The sequence below is a fragment of the Drosophila albomicans genome, chromosome 2R, assembly GCF_009650485.2.
Source record: "Drosophila albomicans strain 15112-1751.03 chromosome 2R, ASM965048v2, whole genome shotgun sequence".
NCBI lineage: Eukaryota > Metazoa > Arthropoda > Insecta > Diptera > Drosophilidae > Drosophila > Drosophila albomicans.
Genome location: NC_047631.2, coordinates 26,792,300 through 26,818,406, shown reverse-complemented (window position 1 = coordinate 26,818,406; position 26,107 = coordinate 26,792,300). Strand labels below are relative to the sequence as shown.

The following is a 26,107-nucleotide window of genomic DNA, read 5'->3' as shown; positions in this document are numbered from 1 at the left end:
AAAACGCATATAAACTCCATTTTATTGTTAGATTTATGTTTTTACTATCATTAATGATATTGCTTTATTGCTGCTAGATCAAAGTTAACTGGCTTACAGAGTGATAAGATAATAAATAAATATTACTAAGTTTCTATATAATACATGTAGAGTGAGTTGTGAATCAATTTGTTAATCAATACTTAAATACACAGCTATTTCCATTAATTATACTTGATCATCATCATTAATTATTTATTGCGAACGATATAAACAATTTGATTTAGAGTCTAACATGTGTTTTGTTTGCTTTTATTATGATTTTGGGCTTAATTCGATTAGCGAAAATACAATAACGGTAACTACAGAACTTTACAATTATTTACAACTTATGCGATGCTAACATATCTATATATACAAGCTATATGCTGGCCAAAGAGATGCGCTACATCGAGATATACGCGCATTTGGGTTACACTAAATATCACACTGTGTAGGATGTTGCTTAGCGGTGAAAACGAGAAAAATAAAAAAAAACGATCGAGACAAAACAAAAGATAGCGAAAGAGCTTAAAGATTGAGAAATTCTACTAACAAAAGTTTTGCAACACAAAGAGTGCTAACTACGCAGCCAAAAAAAACTAACTAACTAACTAGCTTAAGTAAGTAACTAACTAGTAACTATACTAACTAGACTTAAGCTACTAATGCACTTGGAAATCGCGCCCCGTGCGGTGGCAATGGAATCGCAAAATGCCATGCTAAATGCGAGGAACTTTTTAAGCGGAGAACGCGCTCTCTCTTCTCTCTCTCTCTGTCTGTCTGTGTTTTTATGTGGACTGTGTGTTGGGTCGTGAGATCGTTGCCCAGTTTTTTAAAGTCGACCATCAGCTCTAGACCACCACAGTGGCCAACATATCGCCGCTCTCATCGCTCGCCGACGGCGGCAAAGATTTGCAATTGATCGATCGCTTGCCAAAGTCCTTGCGCGGACTCTCCAGCGATCCAACGGTATTCTTCTTCATGTCCAAGTTCTGTGTCTTGTGCAGCAGTATCTGTGAGCTGCGCTTATGCGCCTGCTTCAATCCCGTGCTCGCATCGAGTTCACGCTCAAAATCACAGGGCGGAAAGAGCGGCTGTGAGCGATGCAGCGCCGAACTGCTCGCTGCAGTTGCCGCTAGCTCGGGCGCCGGATTCAGGCTGAGTTCCATGCCATTGCCGGCACGCAGCGAACTCGTGCTGCCCTTGAGTGGATTCGTGTAGCGTCGCAGATTCTCCTCGTTCTGCAGATTATTCGATTTCTCCTCCTCGTGACGCAGTGCGTCCAACGGTGGTGTCAGATTCATGCCTGAACTGCTGCGATACGCCAAGCGCTGCTTCCAGTAGAGGCTGATGAAAACAGAGAAGCCTACGAGCACTATGAAGATGCCACAGAGCACGCCAATCAGCAGACTGTGACTGTTGCCATCGGCCACACGCGCCGTCTCTAGCTTCACCTCCAGTATGGACGTTAGAGCTGCCAGCTTGGCATGCTGCAGTTGCAGCTCGTTGCGTCGCTGAATGCCATTGAGTTGACGGGAGCTGAGCAGTTCACCTAGCAGAGCGACAGCCACGGGCAGCTGCGGATCATTCAGCTTGCTGGAAGACTGCAAAGTGGAGAAAGAAAAAGAAAAGGAGTTGTATAAGACAAGTGTGAAATTTAGTAAATTTGATTGATTCAATTGGCAACACAACAAATAGACGATTAAATATTGAACTAATCTCAACCATTTATGAAGTTAGGAATACAATTAGTAATTAATATTCAATTTCAACAATTAACTCATTGAAGAAATTTTTCAAATTATAAAAATTGATAATTCTAGCCATATTTTAAAAGGTGTATTATTATAAAAACAATAATTTATAAGTCAATAAATATTCTCTACATTGAATTACAATATGACCAAAATAAATTTTCTAGTAACAAACTAAATCATCATTTCTAAATCACTAAATAAACAGTTCACTAAATTTTCTATAACAATTACCTATTTAAAAAAAATAATAAAATATAAGTAAGTTAAAATTCAAAAGGAAATTCAATCTGACGTACAATTTAAATATGGTTACCAACAAGATTAAGATTAAGTAAGTGTTTAATGATTTTATCAATGCTTACCACAGTCAATTCGATGGTGTCATTGGTGCCCGTCTTGACATCGCACAGCACCATGAGCATGCCCTGATCCTCACCAGGACTCGCCTGCGGTGTTACCGGCAGCTTGATCAGCCTCGCAGCAAGCAGCACGCGAACCAGCGAACAAAGTCCCTCCACTGTGGCTCCCTTGCCCACACGTTCCAGATCCAGCAGAATGGTGAGTCGGGCACAGTTCTCGTTGACCAACGCCTGATTGGGCCAACACGTGGCCTTCGCCGGCAGTCTTGGAGGCGCAACACGTCGCGATGGCGTCTCCATAGCGCGACAATCGCCACGCACAACACAAGGCTGTGAGAGGCAAGTTTCGGTGGCAGCTGGAACACAGACTTCGTGCTGTTTGCAGACACCCGAGAGATTGGAGGACTTGGAGAGTGGATCGAGTTTGATGCAGTTGGGTAAACCACACCAGAGATTTGTACAACGGGATGTGCCATTCTCGCAGACACACGCATTGCAATGCTCATCGTCGGTGGTGTCCAGCGAATTCTGCGTTTGATTCAGCGCCGCATAAGGAGAAATTGTATTGCTGACATTCAAGCAAGCCGACTTGGGATCCGACAGCACTGAAGAGGGGAAGGGAAAAGAGCACAAAAGTTAGCCAAGTTACTTGCAGCAATACTGCTGCGTAGCTTTTTGCCAGCGACTTACATATCTCGCAGCGCAGTCCATGGCGTCCAGGCGGACAGATGCAAGTGTAGCCGCCAATGCCATCGATGCAGGTGGCGCCGCCTTGGCACGGTTGTGGCGAGCATTCGTTCACATTGATGCGACAATCGGGTCCCGAGAAGCCCTGGGCGCACACACAGCGAAACCAACCGGCGCCCGATTCGCAAGTGCCGCCATTGTGGCACGGCTGTCCACGACACTGGTCGATAGCCTCGCCACAGAAAAGTCCCGTCCAGCCGGGAGCGCAGCGGCAATGCGGTTGCAGCGCCTTATCCGGTGCACCGGGCATGCAGGTGCCGCCATTTTGGCATTGGCCCGCATAACAAACGGTGGCGCGTTCCGAACAGCGTTTGCCTATAGAGGAAGAGAGAGCAAAACGAAAGACTTAGGCAACGAACTTGCATCGAATTGCAAATTGAAATTGAAAACGCAAATGAACAACAACGACAGCGAAAAAAAGTAAAAGTAAAAGTATATGCTGACATAGATCGATGTATCTTTAACTCTGCAACTAATTCAAAGTGTATCTCCTGCTAATGTATCTAAATTTAAAGCTGTATTTTGTTTGTTGTTGCTGTTGTTGTTATGGATATTGCAAACTGTGACGCGGGAAATATGCAAATCACATATTGAACAACAAACAAACACACAAAAAGCTGGCGAATGGAAGGCCCTAGACAAGGCTGCGTCCGCCTGCCACATGTGGCAAACTGAGACCAATGCGACAATTATTATCGCTCACAGCTTTTGCCGCATTCGCCACAAATTGAGGCTGTAATGACTGCCGACTTTCAATGTTCAAATAAATGCGACCGACATGCGAGTGTAATCATGTGTATGTGTGTGTGTGTGTAACTCACTTAACGTGCTCAGCTCTCAGTCTCGCGCTCATTTAAAGCTACCAAAGCGTTGATAATGCGACCAGTGAGACTAACAGACAGGCTTATAGCAGGTTTTTATACACTACACGTCAAGGCATGTTAACTATGTTATGAGTTAAGACAACTCGCTTTGAAGTAAAGTTAAGATTATGCTTTAACACTAATTATTGCAATATTAAAATAAAATAAAAAAATTAACTAAATTGGGAATAATTTCCAAATTAAATGAAACCACAGTTAATACTTTTACTAGCTTCTCTCTGCTTCAAGCTTATTAGCTATGCTTTTGCTTAACTAAAACTTATTTTATGTGCTGCTTTTCTCTTCTGCTGTTTTTAATGAAATCCTAATTTAAGCTATAAACTACGCTTAGAGCATACACTATTCATTATGAACTGTTTTTTGCTGGCTAAGACTGCACTTGTTGCGCTCGCCTTTTTGACGTTCACTTAAGCAACGACTGCTGTGGCAGTGGCAGCGACTCACCTGTCCAGCCGGACATGCATTCGCATGTAAAGTCGCCGTCACCGTCAAGGCAAATTCCACCATTTCGACAAGGATTCGGCGAGCATTCGTTGAGATCTGCGGAAAGAGTTAATGAGTTTGCTGTTTTTGTCTGTTTTTTTTTTTTTGTTTTGCGTCTGCCCTGTCTTGGTATTCTTTTAGTTGTGGATTACTCACTGTGTTCGCAGAAGGTGCCGGTGTGGCCCACATGACATTTGCAGAAGGTGCCCACGTCGCTCATCTCACAGCTGCCATGACCGCTGCAGGGCTGCCCATTTGGCGTCAATGTCGTTGTTGCAGTCGCCGTCGCTGTTGTTTTCGTAGTTGCCGTCGTCGTTGTTGTTGTTGTTGTTGCCGTTGCACTCACATTGGCAAAGCAGCCCTCTGCGAAAAAAGGATTAGACTTCATTTCTAGTGCTTCCTTTTTTTGAGTTATGCTTAGTTGACTTACCATTGCAGGGCGGCTGCGAGCAGAGCGGACGCAGCTGCTCGCAGTGTTTGCCCGCTCGATCCGATGGACAGTGGCAATAGTAGCTGCCGGGCGTGTTCAGGCATCTGCCCTGCAGACACGGCGATGGCGTGCAATGATCCTTGGCCTCCTCGCACAATGTGCCCGAATAGCCAAGCGGACAAATGCAATTGAATTTGCCCACCATGTCGACGCATTCGCCGCCATTGCGGCAGGGCGATGTGGCGCACTCATCGATATCCGTTTCGCAATCGCGTCCCGTGTAGCCAGCAGCGCAGGCGCAACGATAATCGTTGACGAGATCGATGCAACTGGCGCCGTTCTTGCACTGACCAACGCAATCATCCAGATTCTCCGCACACGTGGCGCCGCCCCAACCCTCGAGGCAGAGGCATGAGAACGAGCCGGGCAAATTAAGGCATTCTTGTGCATTGATACACGGCCCGTTTCCCACCGCATTCGAGGCAGCCACCGCATTGGTGAGCGCAGCCAACAACGCTGCCGAACTGCTCAGATTGCTGGCAATGATCGCACTGGCGGTGGTTGTCAGCAGCGTCGAGGTGGAGGGTAGTGTGGCGGCATAGGATGCTTCGCATTCGTTCACATCCAGCTGGCAGACATCGCCATGCCACTCGGGCGGACATTCGCAGCGAAAGCCGCCGATTAGATCGACACAAGTGCCACCATGCTCGCAGGGACCTCCAGCGCATTCATCGATATCTGGTGAGAAAGAAGCGGAAGAAAGAGAGACAAGAGCGAGAGAGGGATGAGTGAAGGTTTTGGTTGAGTGCTAAAGCCACAAGCTCAAGTGCAAATGTGTTGATTTTGTTGTTGAGCTCTCGCTCGCTCAAGTTGATGAGGCCCAAGGGCCACCCGAGTCTGCTGGGCTGGTCAAGCAGGTGCCTGCTTGCAGTGCAGTCATTGAACCTGCAGCCAGACTGGACGCGTCTCTACAGAGTGCGAAAAATTCACTTGGAAAATAAAATCTAGTTCTACGCAAATTTTTAAAAACGGATGAAAACTCAATTTCCTTTATGAAGCTGCAAAATTAAACTTGTTTCAAACTTTATTATAAACACTATTAATTAATAGCATTTCTCTCAGTGTAGTGCACTGGTAGCTGCGTGCCTTTGGCTTATCATTTGCCTGAAATCGCGCGCGTCCTCAACTCAACTCCAACATCAGCTTCGCTCTTCACTTCTTTGCACGCAACTCATTTGTTTTGTTTGCTGATAAATGAAAACCGATAGGCGACCTCTTCAGCTTGACCCGAAGTATTTGTTTTTTATGCATAAGGTAGTAAATCACAAATTTTCACATGCAGCGCTTGCCAAGTTTGTTGCCTAAGTCTTTTGTTATATGGAGTGGGTAAACTTAATTAGCTTATGCCTTTTCATTGCAGTATATTCGAAATGGTTTAAAATGGTGATGGTGAATGTGTGTTGCTTCGGTCGTGCTCCAATTGGAATGCAAAATCAAATTTGCCAGACCACCGTGGCCACAAGAGCAACAACAACAAAAACAAGTCGGGCTTTTGCCTTTACTTTTGCGTGCGTGCTACGTTTCATTTCATTTCGCTACAGTCAAATGCGTGTGTACTCAATTGCATGATCGAGTGCCAACCAACGAGTCGTGTTGTTGTGGCTGTGGCTGTGGCTAATCGCGTGCTGCAGTCAACGCTGCTGAATGCTGCTGCCCGCTGGCAAATGCGAAAAATTAAATCAAAACTCACTTATTTCACATGTTGGACCCGTCCAGCCTGCCGCACAGCCGCAAGTGAACTCTGCTGCAAGTGGCGGCAGCTGCTGCTGCTGCTGTGGCTGCTGCTGCTGGGAGCTGTTGCTGCTGGCATTCTGTGTCTCCTGCAGCAAGCCCGAGAGGCTGCGTATTGAATTGCGACGGCTTATCGGTTTGCCCATGGAGGAGCTCATGCCACGCATGGAGCGATATGTTGTCGGTCTGGTTGCATTCGTTAGCTGCAAATGTAAATGGTGAAACCATAGCATATTAAATTATTTTATGGCACTGTGAGCAGCGAAAAAAAAGGAAGAAGAAGTATCTACTATATATAAATTGAGTAGGGTTTTACCTTGAGTGTGCATGTGCCGCCATTGCGGCACGGCTGTGTGGCACATGGATGCTCCACAATCTCGCACTGTTCCCCCGACAAACCTTCGGCGCATGTGCAGCGATATTGATCCGGTGCGGTGTTCTCGCAGGTGCCGCCATGCTTGCAGGGTTCATGGGTGCCACAGTAATTTAAATCTGAGCGAGAGGAGAAAAGCAAATGCGTTACACTTACACCATCGATTCCCAGGTGTGTGTGTTTCCACTTACCTTGATCGCACAATATGCCACCCCAATTCGTATCGCATACGCATTGCCAGGCGCTGCCATTGCAGGAGCCATGCTTGCAGCCCGGATAGACCATGCACTCGTTGCACAACGGACCTCGCCAGCCAGGTCGGCATCTGTTGAAGGTGATGGGAAAAAGACAGCCATGTGATTAGTTTTCAATCTGTAACAATTGCAAATTAGGAAGGGGAACAAAACACTGCAAGTGCATGCGGCATTTACTAGCTTTGCAATTTACGATAGCTACACTCTGCTTTTGATTAAGCAAGAAATGGCAAAATATTTCAGCAGAAGATATAAGTTGAAATTGATCTGATTTGTATTGCTTCATTAGCGCTGGCTTAATAAAGAGTAATAAGTAATTTAGAGTTGAATTTAACTAAAATTGAGATGTGAAATGAAGAGTAATTTTATATGAAACTCAAATATTAATACATAGAAAATTCATATTAAATGTGTCTATTTAAATCATAAATTAAAAATTCAAATCTTCGTAAATTGGAAATTCATATTAAATTTTTCTATTTTAAACTCTAGCCACATTCAAAGTATAAGTTAAAGTTTAATTTGGCGCATTGAACTCTTCATTTTTTTAATTTTTAATTTTCTGCTTTAAATATTAAAATTGCAAAAGCCTTAAGTAGAAGTTTCTTACACATTTTCGTTAATGTTCTCAATTCATTTCGATACTCTGTTTAAGTTATTGAGCTTGTAAAACACAAAGAACAAACTTTTAATACCTTTGATTTAATGTTATGTTGTTATTACTGTTAGATTTGATCATTTTAACTTTTGTGGCATTTAAACCACAAAATGAAGCCTACATTTAAATGAAATATTAATTAATTTTTGTTATATTCTATTTGCTTTTAAATTGAAATATGTTTTTATATCCTGCTTTAATTCATGAACTTTTAAAAGCATAAAAAACCAACACTTTATACATTTCCTTTACTTTTCCACTCACTTCTCACATTAAGGAATGTTCGCAATCGCTGTGCTGTCAAATGGTATCGTGTCAGCTTGTTGGCAACACGATTATTACAAGGAGAATCTATAAAAACGATGTATCAATTTGCATGGGCCAACAGAGCAGCAGAAAAAAGGGGGGAACGCATGTTGCTGTTGCGCTGTCGCGACTGTGTCGCGTCTGCTAATCACTGAATTGGGTCACTTTGAACTTTAGCCTTGGCTTGGTAGACAGCCAAATGCTAGGCCACAAGTATAAAAAGAGCATTCCATGCTGGAGAGCATTTTATCGCAACAACACGCTAAAGTGCAGGGATCAAAGTTAAAATTGGTTGGCCATCGAGTTATCGCCAACTCTGGGCAACTGGCAACGGGCGACTGGCAACTGCCAATGGAGGTGCTAACTCTACAAGCTGGGGCATGACGTTGCCAGCGATAGTCAGTCGATGGTATATAGCATAATGGGTTGTTGTTGTTGTTGTTGTTGGTTGGGCCTCTCGGACGTAGACGACGTTGTTGTTCGATGTCTATAATTTATGATTTCATTAAAACGGCAGCCTGTTGTTATCTGTAAACGAATCTATTGCAGCGCAGCGCAACATAGCGCAAATGGGCCAGCAACGTGCAAACAGCTAAAAGTAATTTTTCTTCTCGTTTATAATTGTTGTTGCGGCAGCCTGTGCGAAAATCTGTTGAACAACCGCGGCAGCAGAAGGAAGAAAAAAAACTGGGCAACAGTTGTTGCAACTCTTGCAAACATTTGACTGGTTTCTTTCAACTTTTCGCTGATATTTTTGTGATGGTTTCTAGGCCACGCTAATTATTGCTATTTAGAATCAGCTCGCCAAAGGATCCCTCCTCCCCAATGCCAAGGCGGTCTCTGTCTCTCTGTCTCTGTCTCTGTGAGACGGATGCTGCCTGACTGCCTCCCTGACAGACAGACAGACAGATCGAGAGGGGAGCGAAGCAAGCGAAAAGGAGGAGGAAGAATTGTAGCTTTGGCTGCTGGGCTGAGAAATGCAATCATAGCCGTTGGCTCACGTATTCTGTGTTACGCTCAAACATTAACAACGCCAGCAACAGCAACAACAACTACAACAACAATTCGAGAAAACCACAAACGTTTTTTCGTGCCGCCTGCTGCAAAGGCAACTGGCAACCCGTTCATGTTGTATTCTGGCAACAGGCATGACCATTCACTTGGCAGCAAATGCATTCGCGTATCCACCTTTTGCAGTTGGGCATCTCGTGCGGGTGTTTGATTAGAGCTCTAAAAGCCTTTGCCTTCGCCTTCGCCTTCGCTTTAGCCTTAGCGTTCGTCTTAGCCATAGTTAGATCTGACTGAAAATGTAGAGAATTGTGGCTGGAATTGCAGTGGAAAGTGCAACATCGATGGCTGTTGATTGCTGATTATAGCTGGTTACAACTTCATAGTGATTGCATGGACGATCTTATTATGGAGACGCCTGCCTTATAAGGCTCTGATACCCTTTCAAACTGTTCCCTAGGGGACAGTTACTGTGAATACCACAGAAAATTGTAGTAATCTGTGCCCTCTTTGGGATGCTATTAGCTTGAAAATGCAGCAAAAATTAAAGGTTATTCTTGTCCTCAAGTTCAGAGATTAACAATACTTTTTTCTTTAATTTCTCTTTCTCAAAAGTTGTCACTTCATTTACTCATTTTGTTTTTATTAAACAATAGTTTACATAAAATGTATTTCCCGATTAAAAAGACCCCGGAAATGGTTTGCAAAATCGAAGTAAAAGTCAACTGATGGAGGTCAAATGGTTATTTAAGTGGCTTTTCCCATGTCTCTGCAGTTGGCTGCTTCAGAGGATTGCGCGAAAAATCGAAGCAGAAAGAAACTTTCCCAACTATGAATGTGGTACATGGAGATTGACAACTATTTACACATCCGCTGGGAGTATTATTATTACTATTACTTGTGCTCTGCTCTGTGTTGTCGGCATAAAAAAGCCACCCAAAGAACCCCATTTCACTGGTTAATCGCATTGAAAAAAGTCAAGAGACTACAGAGAGAGACCATTATAACTGTCTCCTCTGTGACGAAGTGGTCAACATGGCGAGCAATCTGCCCCCAGGGGCGGCAAAAGTCAAGCCATTAAGCGCCCCAAAGCTTGTAAGACAAGACAAGCAATGAAGACGACGACGCATGGAGCACAAAAAGTGTCATAATCACATCGTTAACGGTGTGAAAAAGAGGGGATGCAGAGATGATAATTACAAAAATATTATAGTTGGATGATGTACTTACTCGCATTCACCGGGTCGATCACATTTGCCATGTTTGGGATCACAGCCGCTCTTGCAAATGGCCTCCTCACAGTTGACGCCCTGCCAGCCATTGAGACAGAGCTTCTGACCCTCCGAACCGCAGGCATAATGCCCGAACTGATCGTCGCGGGGACGGCAGAAGGTCGTGCAGGTCGTGTTGTAGTAGGTAACGGCGCATTGCACCCGGACGCGGTAGGTGATCCTCGCATTGCGGCCAATGTGGTCCAAAGTCTTCCACTCCGGCGACGGCAGAATCACGCCCGAGTATGATGTTTCTTCAATTAACCTTTCCGCATCTGCATTTTGGCATTGTTGATGGTGGTTGTTGTTGTTTTGGTTGTTGATTGTGGTTGCATAGGCAATGACAATTGTTGGACAGCAGCGACGTCGACGACGACGACGATGGCGACAACAGCAGCAACGACGACGATGGTGGCATCAACGTTGGCGTTCCACAAAATGTTGTCAAGGATTTCGGCCAGTTAGCATAGGGTTAGGCAAGCAGACAACACAAAAAAAAAGAAAGAGAAATGGAGGGGGAAAGGGTAGACATAGCTTTAGAGACACGGCTGACAACATTTTGTGCTCAATTGGCTGACAATTGTTGCAGTTGTTGCCGCTGTTGCTGCAGCAGTTGTTGCATCTTATTGTTATGGGCTGCGTCTGCGCTCCCGTATGCCGTGCTAATTAAGCCAAATGGTGTGCACAACACACACGAACAACAAGTTGCAAGCAGGCAACAGCCAACTGGCAACAACGGCAACGTGCAGCACGGCAATTGCCACCGCACTTACCTGGATACGATGTGTTGTACATGTCCAACGCCTGGAGTATCAGCGTAAACGACTTCTGTAATTGAACATTGTAGGAGAAAAGATGTAAGAAAACAAGTCAAGAAAATGCAATTAGCTGCGTCCGAAGCCGAAGCTTTAATACTCTTTAAGAATGCGTTATTAAAGTGTGAAGAAAAATAAGTTAGCGAGCTACAGTCGAGTGTGCTTGAATGTGGGATACTTGGTACCCATTTTTAATAAAAGCCAAAGTATTATGGTTAAAATATACTAAAATAATATACCAAAGACTATATTAGGTGTATCCATATACAATGGTATATTTAAAATATACTATAGTTTTTAAAGACTTATCAGCTAAATGTTTTTTGTGATTTACTCTTTAAAATATACCGAAAAAAATTACTAAAATATACCAACAGGTTAATTTGGCATATCGATATACTTCTATATTCAAAATAGACCATAGTTTTTAAAGATTTGTCCTCTAAATGAGCTTTATTTATTTACACTAATCGTTTTGCGGGTTAATTGTGAAAATATACCAAATTCATATACTAAAAGAAATACTAAAATACACCAAGAAGTATATTTCGTATATCCATATACTACTACATTCAAATTATACCATAGTTTTTAAAGACTCCCCTAAAAGGTGTTATAAATGAGCTGTATTCATTTACGCTAATCTTTATCTCATTAAGGTAAATTGCAAGAATTTCCTACGCTTTCTAAAACCCATTTAAGCTTTAACAAATTTCGTGACAAATGCAAAATACCCGCCTTAAGTTAAGGGTATGGCAACAGTCGATGCGGCAAGTAGCAAACAAAGTTGCACGGAGTTTGGAGACTTTGAATTTCGTCGGTTTTTCGTCTCGGCTCAGTGTTGACGCTAATGGACAGTTTAATCTCAAGATGCTTTGATGCAAATGAAGACAACGACGACGACGACGAAGACAACAGTCAACGAACAAAGCGAACAAACAGACAAACAAACAAACAAAACGAGACAAAGCACAAACAAACACTTTAATTTCACGCAAAAACAAAAGCAACTAACACAAAAAAAAACCAAGAAAAAAAAACTTTCTAAACATTGACACAGGGAGTGGTGCAGTGTGGTGCGCTGTGTGGTGCAGTTTGTTACTGTGGCTGGACTGGACAGCAATTTTGGACCAAGTCCGCATTTGCAATTGGCTGAAGAAAACAAATTTTTGTGTTTTGCTTTGCTTTTTTTTTTGTGCTTTAGTGCACTCTTTCGCTGCAAGCGCGCATAAAAATTAAAGACATCGTTGTTGCTGTTGCTTTTTTGTAATTGCAAAGTGAACCACTGAGACCAGCTGAGCCAGAAGAAGATTTCTCGTGGCACAAAAAGCAATTAAACGTCGACAGTCCACTGTCCAAAGACAACGACGATGACGAGGCAACCGAAGAAGATCGAAGAGAAGTAGTTGAGTTGTGGATAGAGGGGGGTGGGGGGCAGAAGGTTGTCGTCTGCACCGCTGGATGCCAGGAAATGCTCATTTAGCAATCGAAGGAGCTCCAGAGAGCGAGCTCATCGACGTCGGCGGCCAGCGCTTTGGCTTGTTCCCATGTAATTGGCCTGGCGACGCGACACTAAATCAGTCCAAAGCAGACATTGCCTAATTACACTCTGACTCTTGTCTGTGCTATGCCCACTTCCCTCCCCTCCCTCTACCACAACAGCGACAGCAACTTGACACAGTTTGTCACAAATCCACAATCCACACAATCCACAATTGCCGCATACTCAAATTTCCATTCAATTTCCCGTACTGTTGTCATCTCGCCTGTCATAAATTCTCTGCGCTTGTCCCTCTCTCTTTCTCTGTCCCTCTCTCTCTCTCTCTCTTTCTCGCAGCACATGCTAAAATCTTGATCCGCCCCAGCGGATGTTTTGTCAATTGAAAATGGCGTTGGAAATTGGTTTCGGATTTCACAGACAACAGACACGCGCCATTAATAAAAAACACTCATAATAACAACATATAACTAATCTAGTGCTGGATTAATTATATCCAAGTTAGAACTGGGTTAGTTAATAGAAAAGTTATAAAGGAAATGCACGTTTAGCTAAACGAACTTCAACTTCCTTGCAGTTATAGTTTAGTAGGCTATTAAAACTAACGATTATGAATCATAGCAGCTATAAATATGAACAAGTTTTTTTATAAAAAGAATATTGTAGTTCTTAAGTAAGGAAATCAGTAGAATTAAGCTAAAGCTAATACCAATTTAAGCCTAGTAGCAATATCTGCCAAAAGCTTGTCATAAATGGAGTAGAATAATATCATTTTAAATATTCAAAATTCTGACAATTTTAATGTATTTTTTATTGATTTCACACCAAATCAAATCGTGTAGCAATTACAAATTTGAACAAGTTTTTTAATAGAATGAATAAAGAACTTCTTAAATAAGGAGATCGGCATTTATGTAGGATTCATTTTGATACCAAATTGAACCCAAAACTAAAGCAAACATTTTCTAAATTTATATCGCATATTAATGTTATATTAAATACTCATAATTCCTGCCTAAATTGTGCTGTCAACTTTTATGCATTTTATATTAATTTCACACCAAATCAAATTCGTGTAGCAATTACAGATTAGAACAAGTTTTCTAACACAATAAGTATAGTACAACTTAAATAAGGAAATCATCATTTAAGCAACGATCCAGCTTAATACCAATTTAAACCTAGAACTAATATCTATAAAAACTAAAAATATGCTACACATATTTTCATTCATAAATATCGACCAATAATGTTACTTTAAATATTCATAATTCCTGCCTAAATTGTGCTGTCAAACTTTATCGTTTTTATATTGATTTCATACCAAATCAAATCGAGTAGCAATCACAGGCAACATTTTCTATTGGCCCACTGAAATGTGAACAAAGCAGTCAAGAATTGTTGGCCATACTTGGCCAAAGCAGCTATTAAATACTTGGACAAAATGGTCTGCCCACTTTCATCAATGACATTGGAACGAATAAACGAAAGCTGGCCCAAAACGGGAGGAAGTAAAGAGAAGGAGGAGAAGTAGTAACCACACACAAATATAGCTTGATCTACATATGCGTGTGTAAGTGGGAGGCTGTTTAAGGAGGAGGGAGAGGGAAGGGAAACTCCAAGTAGATGTACAATATGTGAATGGCATTCATGTGGCACAAACAAAGTGGAGCAAGTCTTCCGAAGAGCAGCCAAATTCCACTTGAGCATTTTTGATGATTGCGCACGCCGCACTCCAAATCAACACAACAACCAAAAATTATTGTCAAGTGAAATTCGTTGTGGTTTTTTTTTTATTCATACATATATAGTTTTTTGTTGATGATGTCGATGGGCTCTGTTCGAGTTTTGTATTTGACAGTTACATTGAAGCTGTGCTGATGATGTTGTAGTTGTAGGTACATATGATGTTGCTGTTGCTGCTGCTGTGGCTGCTTCAACTTGTTGTGCCCCCAAAGTGTTTGAAGTATTTCATAAGTCATGTTTATAAGTTTTGAACGTGCCATTCACTCAATCAACAGAGTCGAAGTCCCAAAATCGACAAAAACACACAACGTACAAAAAAAAAGAAGTCATTCCAATAAAAAGTGGGACAATTGCGACGCATCAGCCCCCAACAACAACAACAACAGCAACAACAACAAAAGTAACAAGTCGCTTGTATCGGCAGCTTGATTTTTGAAGATATTTCGTGATTTTGTGAAAGGCTTCTTGAGGCTCTGGCCAAGCAAATATTATGCAGAATTTGCCAGGGCAAACATTTGCCAGGTTTCAGCACATGTGAGAGAGCTGCAAGCAGGCAGCGAGGCAAACAGCGAACAGTCATTCAGTCAGTTAGTCAGTCATTCAGTCTGTCTGTCTGGCAATCTGGCAGTCAGTCCAAGATTAAAGCGAAACCATAGCGAAGCGTAACGTATCGCCATCGGGGCAACGCGACAAGCGCGACAAGGTAATGTTCCCACGAAACAGGTTGTCCGCACTTCAGGCCACGACCACGACACTGCGCACTGCGCCCCGAGACTTCGACTTCGACTCCCAACTCCAACTCAGACTCAGTCTCGAGGCAGAACGACAGAGCCGAAGCCCAAGCCCAAGCCAAAGACACAGTATCCAGCTCTGACGCATGCGCGACTCGCCGGCAACCAAAAGCCAACCATAAGCAACTCAGCGAGTCGCTTAATGTAAACGACGTCGCATGCGCATGCCAACGTCGCTGTCGCAGTCGCAGTCGCAGTTTGCGTCGCAGTCAGCACACAGAGAGTCAGCACGTCGAGTTGTATTAGTTTGGCAGTGTCGACGAAGGCGTGTAATTGTTAGCCAAGTTTAGTTTTGTGTTTGTACATTACCCAAAACATTTGCCGTTTTTTTATTCGCTTTTTTTTGTGCTTTTTCGAATTAAACTCTGGCAACTGGCAACTGGCAAACTACGCCCAAGACAGTTTACATTGAAGTTAACTGGCAGCTGGGCAGCATTGAATGCTTTATAGCCAGCCATGGGTCGCTAAACCAGAACACTCAAATATGCCACGTTTTAGCAGTCATAAGCCCGCATTATGCGCACTTAATTAATGCCCCCAACCCCCTCTCCTTCCTCTCCCGAAAACGCAAGTCGAGGGTGAAGCGGCAGCAAAAGCGGCTTAAAGAGCCAACCGAATAAAATATCAAAAAAAAAAAAAAAAAATAAAGAGAACTGCCTGAAAAAATAAAACATAATTTTTAATTGCTTTTTATATGCGGCTACCGCAGCGAGTAAAGCGGCTTTTATTTTGTTGTTTTTTCTTCTTCGAGTCGCCCCAACTTGATTTATATACATACATATATATTTTTCATACTTTTTTAAGTATGTGTATTTTGGGGCTTAGGACTTGAGCAAACGTGAGTCAACAAGTTTTGTAGTATTTGCAGCTCAATTCGATTTGTTTTGCTCTTGTTTTTTAACCTCTTCTTCGTTTAGCGGAAACAGACAAAACATAGCACAGCTCTCTCCCTCTCCCTGTATAATAGTGTAGTATTTTAATACTTGATATACACATTATAATAATAATACTATATATTTGCTGCTGATACTTGTATAACTCTTGCCCCAAGCTTCGTTATCACATTGGCTGCTTTTGGCTCGAGCTGTTGCCAGTTGCTCGACTCGCGGGGTTTTATACTCTTTATCGCATAGAAATTCCAACGATGACGCCCATGCGGAACAGTAGCAACAAAAGTGCCCCCTTCCCTCCTCACCCCTCATCTAACCCGCATTGCCCCCTTTGGTGACAGCTCGTGCCAAAAGTGTGTGTATTGTATGTTTGTATATAGTGGAAAAGATCAACAACTTACCGTCCAGCGAAACGTAAAGGGCAACACAATGGCACCCACGCCCGGATCGCTGAGCACAAAACTCGAGCCGCCAAGTATTTTAGTTGTTGAGTTGCCAAATGAGCAGCCCGTCGATATGCTGGCGCCTTGTTCCGTCGTCTGATACTCCTTCAGGCACAGCCGAAATGCCGTTGTGCAGGGCGAGCAGCCTGGTAAAAAGAATAAAGGATGAATTAGTTTAAATCATTTATCTAAAGTCGACTAAGAGCAGTTGATAATGAGCAATGCAATAGAAGTTAGTTTTGTTGCATTACAATTAGATTAATAAAATGGGTGAAGTGAAAATATTACGATATAAATTATCATAAACTTAATTAAAAGTAAGAAATAAAGGCAATTTTGAGGCGAGATAAGTAACAGAACAACTAGATTTTGCATTTAGTTCTTGAATTCTTCCTTCTAATATAAAATAGTGTAAAGTAAAAAGTACAATTAGTCAGTTAAATGTATCTTTGAGAGAACAAATAAATAACAAATAATTTCTACAATTTTCCCTGAAGAGATGATCACACTTTGTGTGTAATAATGATAAATGGAGCACAGTGCATAAATATTACTAAGATGATGCCTACAACAATATAACTATATCATTACTATACTATCGAATTTTGTTTAAAACAGTAATCTATTCAATTTTTTGGCAACTCTAGTGAACTGGAAAGTCGTACAAATTTTAACACAGTTTCTTCCGTTTACACAGGCACACTTTATAAATTTATTGCACTCTGTGTTCGGAAATGATCCGACTTGCCGCTAAGTGATAAGCATACGGAATATAAAATGACCTTGACGAGAGCGATAATTATACGAAAAATGTGTGCCAAATTCAAGACTTATGCAATCTTCTTATACACAGAAAAAAATAACGTAAAGAATACAATTTATATCTTTTTAAGATTGGTTTCAAATTGTTTAAAAAATGCCTTTTCTTCTATATTAATTCTTTGAAAAATATTTAAAATTTTTTAGATTGTTTCTTTAAATATAAAGCAAACAATTTATATATTTCTAAGATTGATTTAAAACCGTTTAAAATAAACTTTTTCAGCTATTTCAATTATTTTAAAGTATTACTTTGTTTCTTTAAATTTAAGGCTAACAATTTATACATTTTTAAGATTGATTTCAAACCGTTTAGAAGATTCCTTTTCAATTTAAAATATTTTAAATGTATTTAGTTAGCTTTCTTGTACTCTAAATTATTTTAATAATATTTTAAAGTATTGCCTTAGTTTCCTTCGAATCTATTTTAATTATTTTAGTAACATTTTTAAAGTATTCACTTAATATTCTTCAACTCACCCGTTGTCTTGGTGGCTCTCAGCTCGCTGGGCATGCCACAGCAGTAGCCGCTTAGTAGATGGCTATTGGTATTTGAGATTTCTAATATTTCCAGCTCGAAGTTGCCAGCTGCGGATATCTGTAAAAATCGAAAGGTACATCATCAGCAATAAGCCGCAGCCAAAACATGTTAACAACAAAACCAAAACAACGAATTTCGAATCGTTCAAATCAATCATGGCCCATAACGAAGCTATAATAAGTTACCAACAACAACAATAACGCCAAGAAGAAAACCGAAAATTCCCCCCAAAACTCTATGGACACAATCCCTGCCTAATATCAAATAATATGCTCAACACCGAGTCAATTCGAGTTGAGTTGAGTTGAGTTTTTGACCAAAGTTCGTTCGCTTGTTGTAAAAACTAATAAGCCACCTAGGGCGCTCTGATTGGGCCACGGTAGAGGTTTTAATTAAAAAACACGGTGGAAACGAGAAAGAAACAAAATCAAAATCGGTTTTTTTTTTTTGTTTGGTATTTCGAATTTGTTTGTAGGCAAATGAAAGGAGATCTTTACTCTCTGAGTCTGATAAATCTAGCGGCAAATGAAACATGAAAATAATGAGAAATATTTTTGTATTTTTCTTTTCTAAACAACAACCAAAAAAAAAAAACGCCTTTAACTGTACACACGAGCGACCGCTTTTGGTGGTTCAGCTCACTTAATCAAATGAGATATCCAACAGCTTGTATAATTTAGAATGCCTTTGTTAAGCCAAAAGCAGCTGGAGCTTGAAGCTGGAATTGAAGCTAGAGAGAGCCCAGGTAGTCGATGTTGCAAATCAAGCGCCTATCGATAAGCGAATTTGCCATCAAATTAATAACACATTAGATGCAGACTTTGGCTGCAAGTTGTAGCCGGCAGTTGCCACTTGGCAGTTGGCAGTTGCAAACCCCATTGAGAAATGGCACATAAAGTTTAACTATTGCAGCCTAATGGCAACTCATAATTTAACAGCGTCCAGCGAGACTCTGCAGATTGTGCAACACACCATCCATGACCACGCTTCAAGCTTCTGGCTGCAACTTCATGCTCAGCCATGGCCATCAACTTTGTATTTTAGGGTTCATTACAAGGCGAAGCCGGCTTTCAAGTAAAAAAAATATGCTAATGAAAACTTTTAGCTTGGCTAAGCGAGCAACTTTTATGGTTTCATATTTCAGCAAATTTATTGTCACGCAGCCCGGTTGCAAGGTAGCTGCCTGGCTGCCTTGCTGACTGTGTTGATAAGTTTATTAGAAATAAATTGCAATTTAGCCGCAGGATTGTCGCAGGACAGCATCGCTGACTCTAACGGCAGTTGCCAGTTCTCAAGTTTTCTGAGACGCACCTGTGCTGCAACACAACACAAAAAAAGCAACGTTGAAGTTGGCTGCTGATTGTGATGCGAGCATTCAAGTTGCAGCCAGCTATAGATCAATCAATGCAGTCAGCGCAGTTGCTGCTTGCCACACAGCACAGCACTCGCTTTGTTCAGAGTTCTTTGAGTTCTCTGAGTTGCTGCACATTTGGTCAGTGCCCCAAGTTGATTGGATTCTTGATTCGAGAACCGGTTTCTTTTTTTTCTTCATCTCGTTGCTGCTTACTATTTATTTATCACATTTCTTTTCATTCATGAGCAACGGCGGCAAGTGCAGCTGCTTGCTTGCTTGCTTGCCCCGAAGATTTCTCGGTATCACGGCGCTAATACACAAGACAAACTTTGATGTAATCAATTCGATTAGATAAGGCCCATGAAATGCCTCAAACAAACAACAACGAAACAACAGCGAATGCCTAAAATTAGCCAGTCAGTTCAACATCATTAATTTCATGCACTCGAGGAGCAATTAATGTTGAAACTTAAACGAACTGAATTTATGCGAATTGACATTAAATTCAATTACGTTTAAATACTCGTATTGTATATATATAATTTTATATGCGAGGCGCCAGTTGCCATAACTTGCAGCCCTAATGAGTGGCAATTGCAACAGCGATTTGTTGATGCCTTAAGTATTGCGATAAATACCAACAACAACAACAAAATGAGGAACAACAACGACAGTAAGCAAAATGATCGTGGGAGCTCGTTTCGCCAACTCATTTGGATTTGTTTTTTTTTTTTCTTCTTGCCTTTCGAAAATCTTTATGAATCTCTTTTTTTTGCGCTCTTTCTCGATTGCGATTTGCCGCCAGTTTAATACGCAGCTTATGATCAATAAATGTCATGCCTTATGAGGGGCTTTAGCTTCAATGCTTCGTTGCGAAGCGATGTCAGTTCCTGGCCTTAACTGGGTTAATACTCAACGAGAGATCATATCGCAGAGACAACTTCTTGGAAGCATCTCATAAATCGACCCATACAAAATATGTAGACTCTAAACGTATATACATATATATTTTGTTAACCCGTTTATTTGCTTAATTAACAACTAAATAGTTGCAGTTGAGCCCCAAATAAAAATCTGAAAAAATTCCTCAACAATTTCGGAATGCCCATTTAGTTAAACATTTTTCATTCCCAAAGCGACTTTTATCGCCAGAATTTAGCCCAAAATCAATGCACTCAGCTGCCGTTGCTGCTGTTGCTGTTGCTATTGCTGCGGGACTTTAGATAAATGTGTGTAATCAATTTGATAGCCTCAGTGTCTCAGTGTGTGTGTGTGTGTGTGTGCTTGGGGTTAACTCTTTTTGGGCATTCTAATGCTGCAGCGGCTACTCGTTGCGTATTAATCAAATTGTTGTTTGTGTTTATATTCCTGATCGCAGCCAGCGCGATTAATTTTATGGATTTCTCCCTCTCCGTCTCCGTCTCCCAATTCTCTGGCTCATACTCTTTACTCCTCCGTTTGACCGTTGCCTGTGTTTAATTGCCACAAACGGGCATCCGCTGGCATCTCAATACATGTTTAGGCACTTTGTGGCAACACTTTATGATGTCTACGCCCCACATAAATGCCTTGACTTTGACTTTGGCTACCGACTCGATGGGAACTAACCCAAGTGCCACAAGAAGAGGCAAGCGCAATACTGCGGCAAGGTTACAACATTTGATGACCAAGATCAATGCCTCGGATAGTTACTTGTAGCTAGTTAAATAGTTCCGCGTATCAATTCCCCAACTGGCTGACTCTTGATATCTTCTTATGCATATTTAGTGGTTGCAACGTGTAGCACAACTTTGTGTCCAGATGAAGCATTCGGTTTACTTTAGGGAAACTGAAGTAGAGCAATGGGAAATTGACTTCTCTCTTTCCCATCATCATCATCAACTGCTAATTTATTGAGAGAGCTTTATTGTTTTCTGTAACAGTACTAAAAACTGAACTCTAAACTCTAAACGGAAAACGAAAGCACCATAAAACTAATTAGTTCAAGCGATTTGAACATGTTCGTTCGTCTAAAGCTTTAAAAATGTTTTCAAAAGAAAATTGTATTCAGAAAAACTTTATTTAATTCGACTTTTGTCAATTTCAATAAAGTTCCACATTTAAATTTCATGACTAATTATGTTTTTGTTTTGTTTTCTTTTTAAATATTTACAGATATGCAGCAAAACAGAAGTAAGCGTAGGAATAATGTTTCAACAAAAATATGCATGTAAGTTAACGACAATTTTTATGTTATTGAGACAACATTTTTATTACTTCCTTTTTATTGACGAAAGTTTTACTGCATTTATTAGTGGCGTATTTCCTATAGGAAACTAGGGAAAAAACTATGATTCAGTGTGAAAATATTTATAATATATACGTTAATAAGAAAAGGGTTCAAATTTAAAATGATTTTATATTAAAACTTCGATAATAAATTTTAACATTGAAGCAAAGCAACAAAAATTTTAAAATAATATATTTGGCTGCTCCACAAAGAGAAAAAAATGTAGATTGAAAGAATCTTGATTTAAGATTTTTTCGTACTTAAAAATAACAATCTTGAAATAAGATTTTTAGGTTCAAACAATCTTAAATCAATTTTTTTATGCTAAATTTGCATTGAAAGATTTAAAACATATTATTTTAAGTTTGAAATCTTGAATCAAGATAGTTTTATCCTAAATTGAAAAGAAGATTTCAAATCTGTATTTAAGACCTTTTCAAACTTATTTTCAATATATTTATACCAGTTACGTATGAAGTCAACTCTTTAGCAGTTCTCTTCATATTTGTGTGCTCCTTGCAACTTCGCTTAACAATTAGTTTGATTCAAAATGCTCGATCGCTTTTCGATTTAGCTATTCTACAATTTGTAGCTTTTTGGTGGCACCCTCATTCATCTAACGCTTCCCACAGCTCAAGAGACGTGGCGGTTGTAGCCCAAGGCAACACAACAAGCGATGCCACATCGAATACAACAACAACATATACAAAAAAGTACCTAAAAGTTGAATCAACTCGCATTTTTGGCCAACAACGCAATCAATATCTGGCAACTAAAACTGAGCACCCGCATGGAATTTGTTTCGCTTCGTCTTTTTTTTTTGCAAGTGATTGGAGTTTTAAATGTGTGTTTGTGTGTGTGTTTTTCGCTTACCTTATGAACTAACAATATTAAAATTAAAGCAATTAAGTTGCAGGCAGACTTTAATGATCGACAGTTGTCGATCAGCGACGATCGCAGCGCCGTTGTTTGCCTTTGCCTCGGCCTCTGTCTCTGCCTCGTTCCACACATTCTCAGGCTGTCTTCCGTTGCTGTTGTTGCTGTTGTTGTAGTTGCTGTTGCTGTCGTTGAATTGCCTTTTGTTGATTTTCGGCGAAAATGTTTTCTAAACATTTTGTACATTCTGTGCGCGATTTTGTTGCCTGCTGTTGCAGACGATGCTGGTTGCTGGTTGTTGTTGTTGTCGCTGCTTCTTTTACTCGTTGTTTGTTTTAGTTATATATAGTTGTTGTTGTTATTGTTGTTGGTTTATCCACAACTTTTGGCACAAGTAACGCACATAGATTGGCCTTTAATTAGCCCATGCCCAGTTGAATATTTATTTCGTTGTTGTTGCTGTTGTTTCACAGGGCATATTTTCAGCTTTAGTATTTTGTTGTTATCACGAGCTTTTCATAGTATAGTTGTTATTCTTTTCATTCAAGTATTTCTCATTTGTTTTCTATGCACACTTCTTGACACTTCCACTTGTTGATATGCATTCACTATTGTTGTTGTTGTTGTTGTTGTTGCTGCTGCTGTTATTGATATTGTTATTAGTATTGTTGTTGTTGTCGTTGTTGTTGTTGTTGCATTTGTCGAAACGCAACGGAATTGAAACACAGCGAGTGCCTGTAAAATCCATTTCTCATTGCTTTTAAGCACGCATCATCAACGCTAATTGACACGCATTTGTTGTTGTGGATGCAACAAGTGCTCGCTGCAACCGCAACACAGCCGCAAAAACCGCAAAAGCGTCGCAACGTGCAGCAAATGCAAATGCAATTCAATTTATGTTAATTTAACGCTGCTGCCGTTGCTGCTGTTGCAGTTGCAAGTGGCATGTTGCAAGTTGCTGGCGTTGCCGCTGTTGCTGCCGTTGCTTGTTGCTCGTGTCTTTGGCCAGCAAGCAATTTGCATCTTGTGCGCATATTAATTTACAGATATTTTCACTCTTGCTCACATTATTCATTCTACCTCCCGCCCTCGCCACGCCCCCTCACTCTCCTCTTGTCTTGAGCTGTTTTGCCCTGCTTCTTGCCTTTGGACTTGGCCTGTGCCATTTAGCCTCCCCTTCGTTTAGTGCGGCAAAACGTCTGATGATGATCGGGTGTTAATTGTCCATTTAATTAAGTAATTTGCTTCGCTTCCTCTTCACTCTTCACTCTCTACTCCCTTTGCTTCTCCTCTCTCTCTCTCTCTCTCTCTCTCATTCGCTGAACGGAAGTCGTTGACTTTGAGTCGAATTTGCCTCGCTACTGCTACTGTGGCAACTGTGGCAACCGGAAGTGCATCACTCGCCCATTGGGTGCACTTGACAATTGGCGCAATTGAAGTTGCAAAAATGCAAAAAATAAAATGCGAAAAATGCGCAAGGGAAAATAATATGCAAAGCATGCAAGAAGAGAATATGCAACTAAACTAATGCAATTGATAGTTTAACACCTGCTCAACAATTATATTTAAATGCCTCTACTCAATTCATTCATCAGTTTTATCAGCTAATTAAGCTGAAGTCCATTTAAAGCTTTCGCTTCCTCCCTGAGTGAAGTAAAGCTTGCGTTTTCTGCTTGCTATAAAGTTATTTCCCTCTATCTGCTTCCACTCAATCTCTGGCTGCTGTGTCACTCGGGCATTATCACCGTTGTTGTTGCTATCTTGCATTATGAGCTATTTATTGTTGTTGCTTTTGCTGTTGTGCGTTCCGTTCTTTCTTTCTTTCACTGGGACTTGTTTCAATTCCGTTTCGTTTCGCATATGCTATGCATAAGTAGTTGTGTGTGTGGGTGAGTCTGCGTTATCAATGAAACCATGCCATTGCATGTGTGTGTTGTTGTTGTTGCTGTTATTGTTGTTGGCTATTGTGGTTCGACTGTGGCAAAGATTCGCATTCGTATTCGCATTGTTTGCACTTTTACTTAAGCGCTTTTATTAACAAATTTATAGACATTTTTGCTGTGTGTGTGTGTGTTGTATGTATTTTGTGTAAGTGTGTGTGTGTGTTTATTGTATGAGTAATTGAGCGTTATTTCCGTTTTTTGCACGCATCACAGTTGAAAATCTCACGCTGAGCCAAAAATGATTTGTTAGGCTTTGATTTATGTGGAGTTAAATCGACAGTAAAAGAAATAAATATAAATCACAAATCACATTCACACGCACACACTGATTTGTTATTGTTGTTATTCTTTTACTTTTTTGTTTTGTTGTTTGTATGTGTATTATTAGTATTTTACGTTGTATTGTTGTTATGATGATTGCTTTTCTTTCTTTCTTCGGGCTTTCTGCTTTTGCCCGTCATTTGTTGTAATCAGCAAGCAATTCAATTTAATTGTAACACATTTAACACTTTCACATCATTTTCATTGATTACTATTGTTGTTGTTGTTGTTACTGTTGTCGTTATTATTTTTGTGTTCACACATTCACATAATCCAATTGGCATTAATACTGCGAACTAAGCTGCCTGCTGCTCATCACTGCTCGAAGCGCGCCGCTCGACTAAAGCGAAGAGTCCTGCGGCGTTTTTCATGCCTCGCAGCAGCCACCACGGGGCGGAGCAAATCACGCGAGAGCTCTCACAGACACAGACGCAGACACAGCAAAAGAGAGTCACACACCACTAAAAATACGGTTGAATATGAAACGTTACCCAAAAAAAACCGGCGACGCGAGTTTCGAACTCGAATTTCTCGATGAACGATGACACACGATAATCGATATCGAGATCTGGGTCTTGTCTAGTCTTGAGTATTTCGGCTTCCGCTCGCTGCTTGCGTACGCTTCAGGCGTCAAGTTACGACTGATTGCCGACTACCGACGACGCCAGGCATTGCCCGCTGGGCACGTTCACTCAGAGCTTCTGTCGCTCGCTCGCTTCGTCGCTCTCTCACTTGCTTGCGCTTACGCTCTTTGTGTGTCCAACCGGTTTAATGCTCTCTTTGGCATGCATGCTCTTTAGCGTGGCGCTGATTGGTTAACGTTTCGCCTGCGGAGCAGCTCTTGGGCATTTTGTCTGCTCTGTGACTTGTTAATGGAGTTGCAGCCGAAGCGAGCTTCGTTTGTTCGTCGGCTGACGACGTTGTTGTTGCTGCTGTTGCTGCACGCGCATGCGTGTGTGTCTTGAGGCGCTTTTTTATGATTTCAACTTAATTATGTTTATAAACGCTTGACGGGCCACTGTGCCGATCGCTTGTGCTTCTTGGGCGCTCTAGATCTAGTTAAAATGCCGCACAGACGACGCGACGAGACGCGTCTGCCAATTGCTCAGGCGTTTCATTAGCGTTATATGGCTTGATCATGCCTGGGGACAACAGCAGCACGCTGCACGCTGCACGCTTTACGCTCCATGCTGCACGCTGCATGCAGCAGCATGTTGCATTGCTGCAGGCGGACAATTAACACCTGGATTATGGGGGCAAGCAGAGCACACAGAGCACAGCTTCCCGCTACGAATATGATTTGGTGCACAGTTGACCATTTCGGGCAGCCAATTATTGTCGCTTACCGTTTGTTGCATGCCACACATAACGCGGGGCAGACGCTGGGAGACAGTGTGGCGACGGCGACGACGACTCTGCCCAATTATATGCAACTCGAGTGTGTATAAATCAAATTTAA

General features: G+C 41.3%; 1 protein-coding gene across 2 annotated transcripts; it reads right to left on the bottom strand.

Moving 5' to 3' along the window:
* Positions 1-32: 32 nt before the first annotated feature.
* On the bottom strand, positions 33-25,277 carry LOC117575712 (protein serrate). Of its 2 annotated transcripts, XM_034260045.2 has the most exons (15): positions 25,140-25,277; positions 22,382-23,022; positions 17,825-17,942; positions 16,484-16,671; positions 11,116-11,170; positions 10,302-10,617; positions 7,037-7,170; positions 6,789-6,964; positions 6,432-6,675; positions 4,682-5,419; positions 4,408-4,614; positions 4,213-4,308; positions 2,828-3,199; positions 2,141-2,742; positions 33-1,625 (listed from the first exon to the last, which is right to left on the bottom strand). In XM_034260045.2, exons 2-15 carry the CDS (start codon positions 22,628-22,630, stop codon positions 873-875), a joined length of 4,248 nt encoding a protein of 1,415 aa, XP_034115936.1. In that variant the 5' UTR covers positions 22,631-23,022; positions 25,140-25,277; the 3' UTR covers positions 33-872. The 2 variants fall into 2 exon arrangements, with proteins under 2 accessions (XP_034115936.1, XP_051864143.1); XM_052008183.1 differs by lacking the exon at positions 22,382-23,022.
* Between the last annotated feature and the right edge of the window lie 830 nt (positions 25,278-26,107).

What these genes read in the sequence shown, in the direction of transcription:
- LOC117575712 (XM_034260045.2), bottom strand. Translation starts at nt 22,630, where the DNA reads ATGTACAAAATGTTTAGAAAACATTTTCGCCGAAAATCAACAAAAGGC. An exon ending in GTACAACACATCGTATCCAG is followed by an intron (nt 10,618 to 11,115) that starts GTAAGTGCGGTG and finishes GCCAAAATGCAG; the next exon opens with ATGCGGAAAGGTTAATTGAA. An exon ending in ATGCATGTCCGGCTGGACAG is followed by an intron (nt 3,200 to 4,212) that starts GTGAGTCGCTGC and finishes CTTCCTCTATAG; the next exon opens with GCAAACGCTGTTCGGAACGC.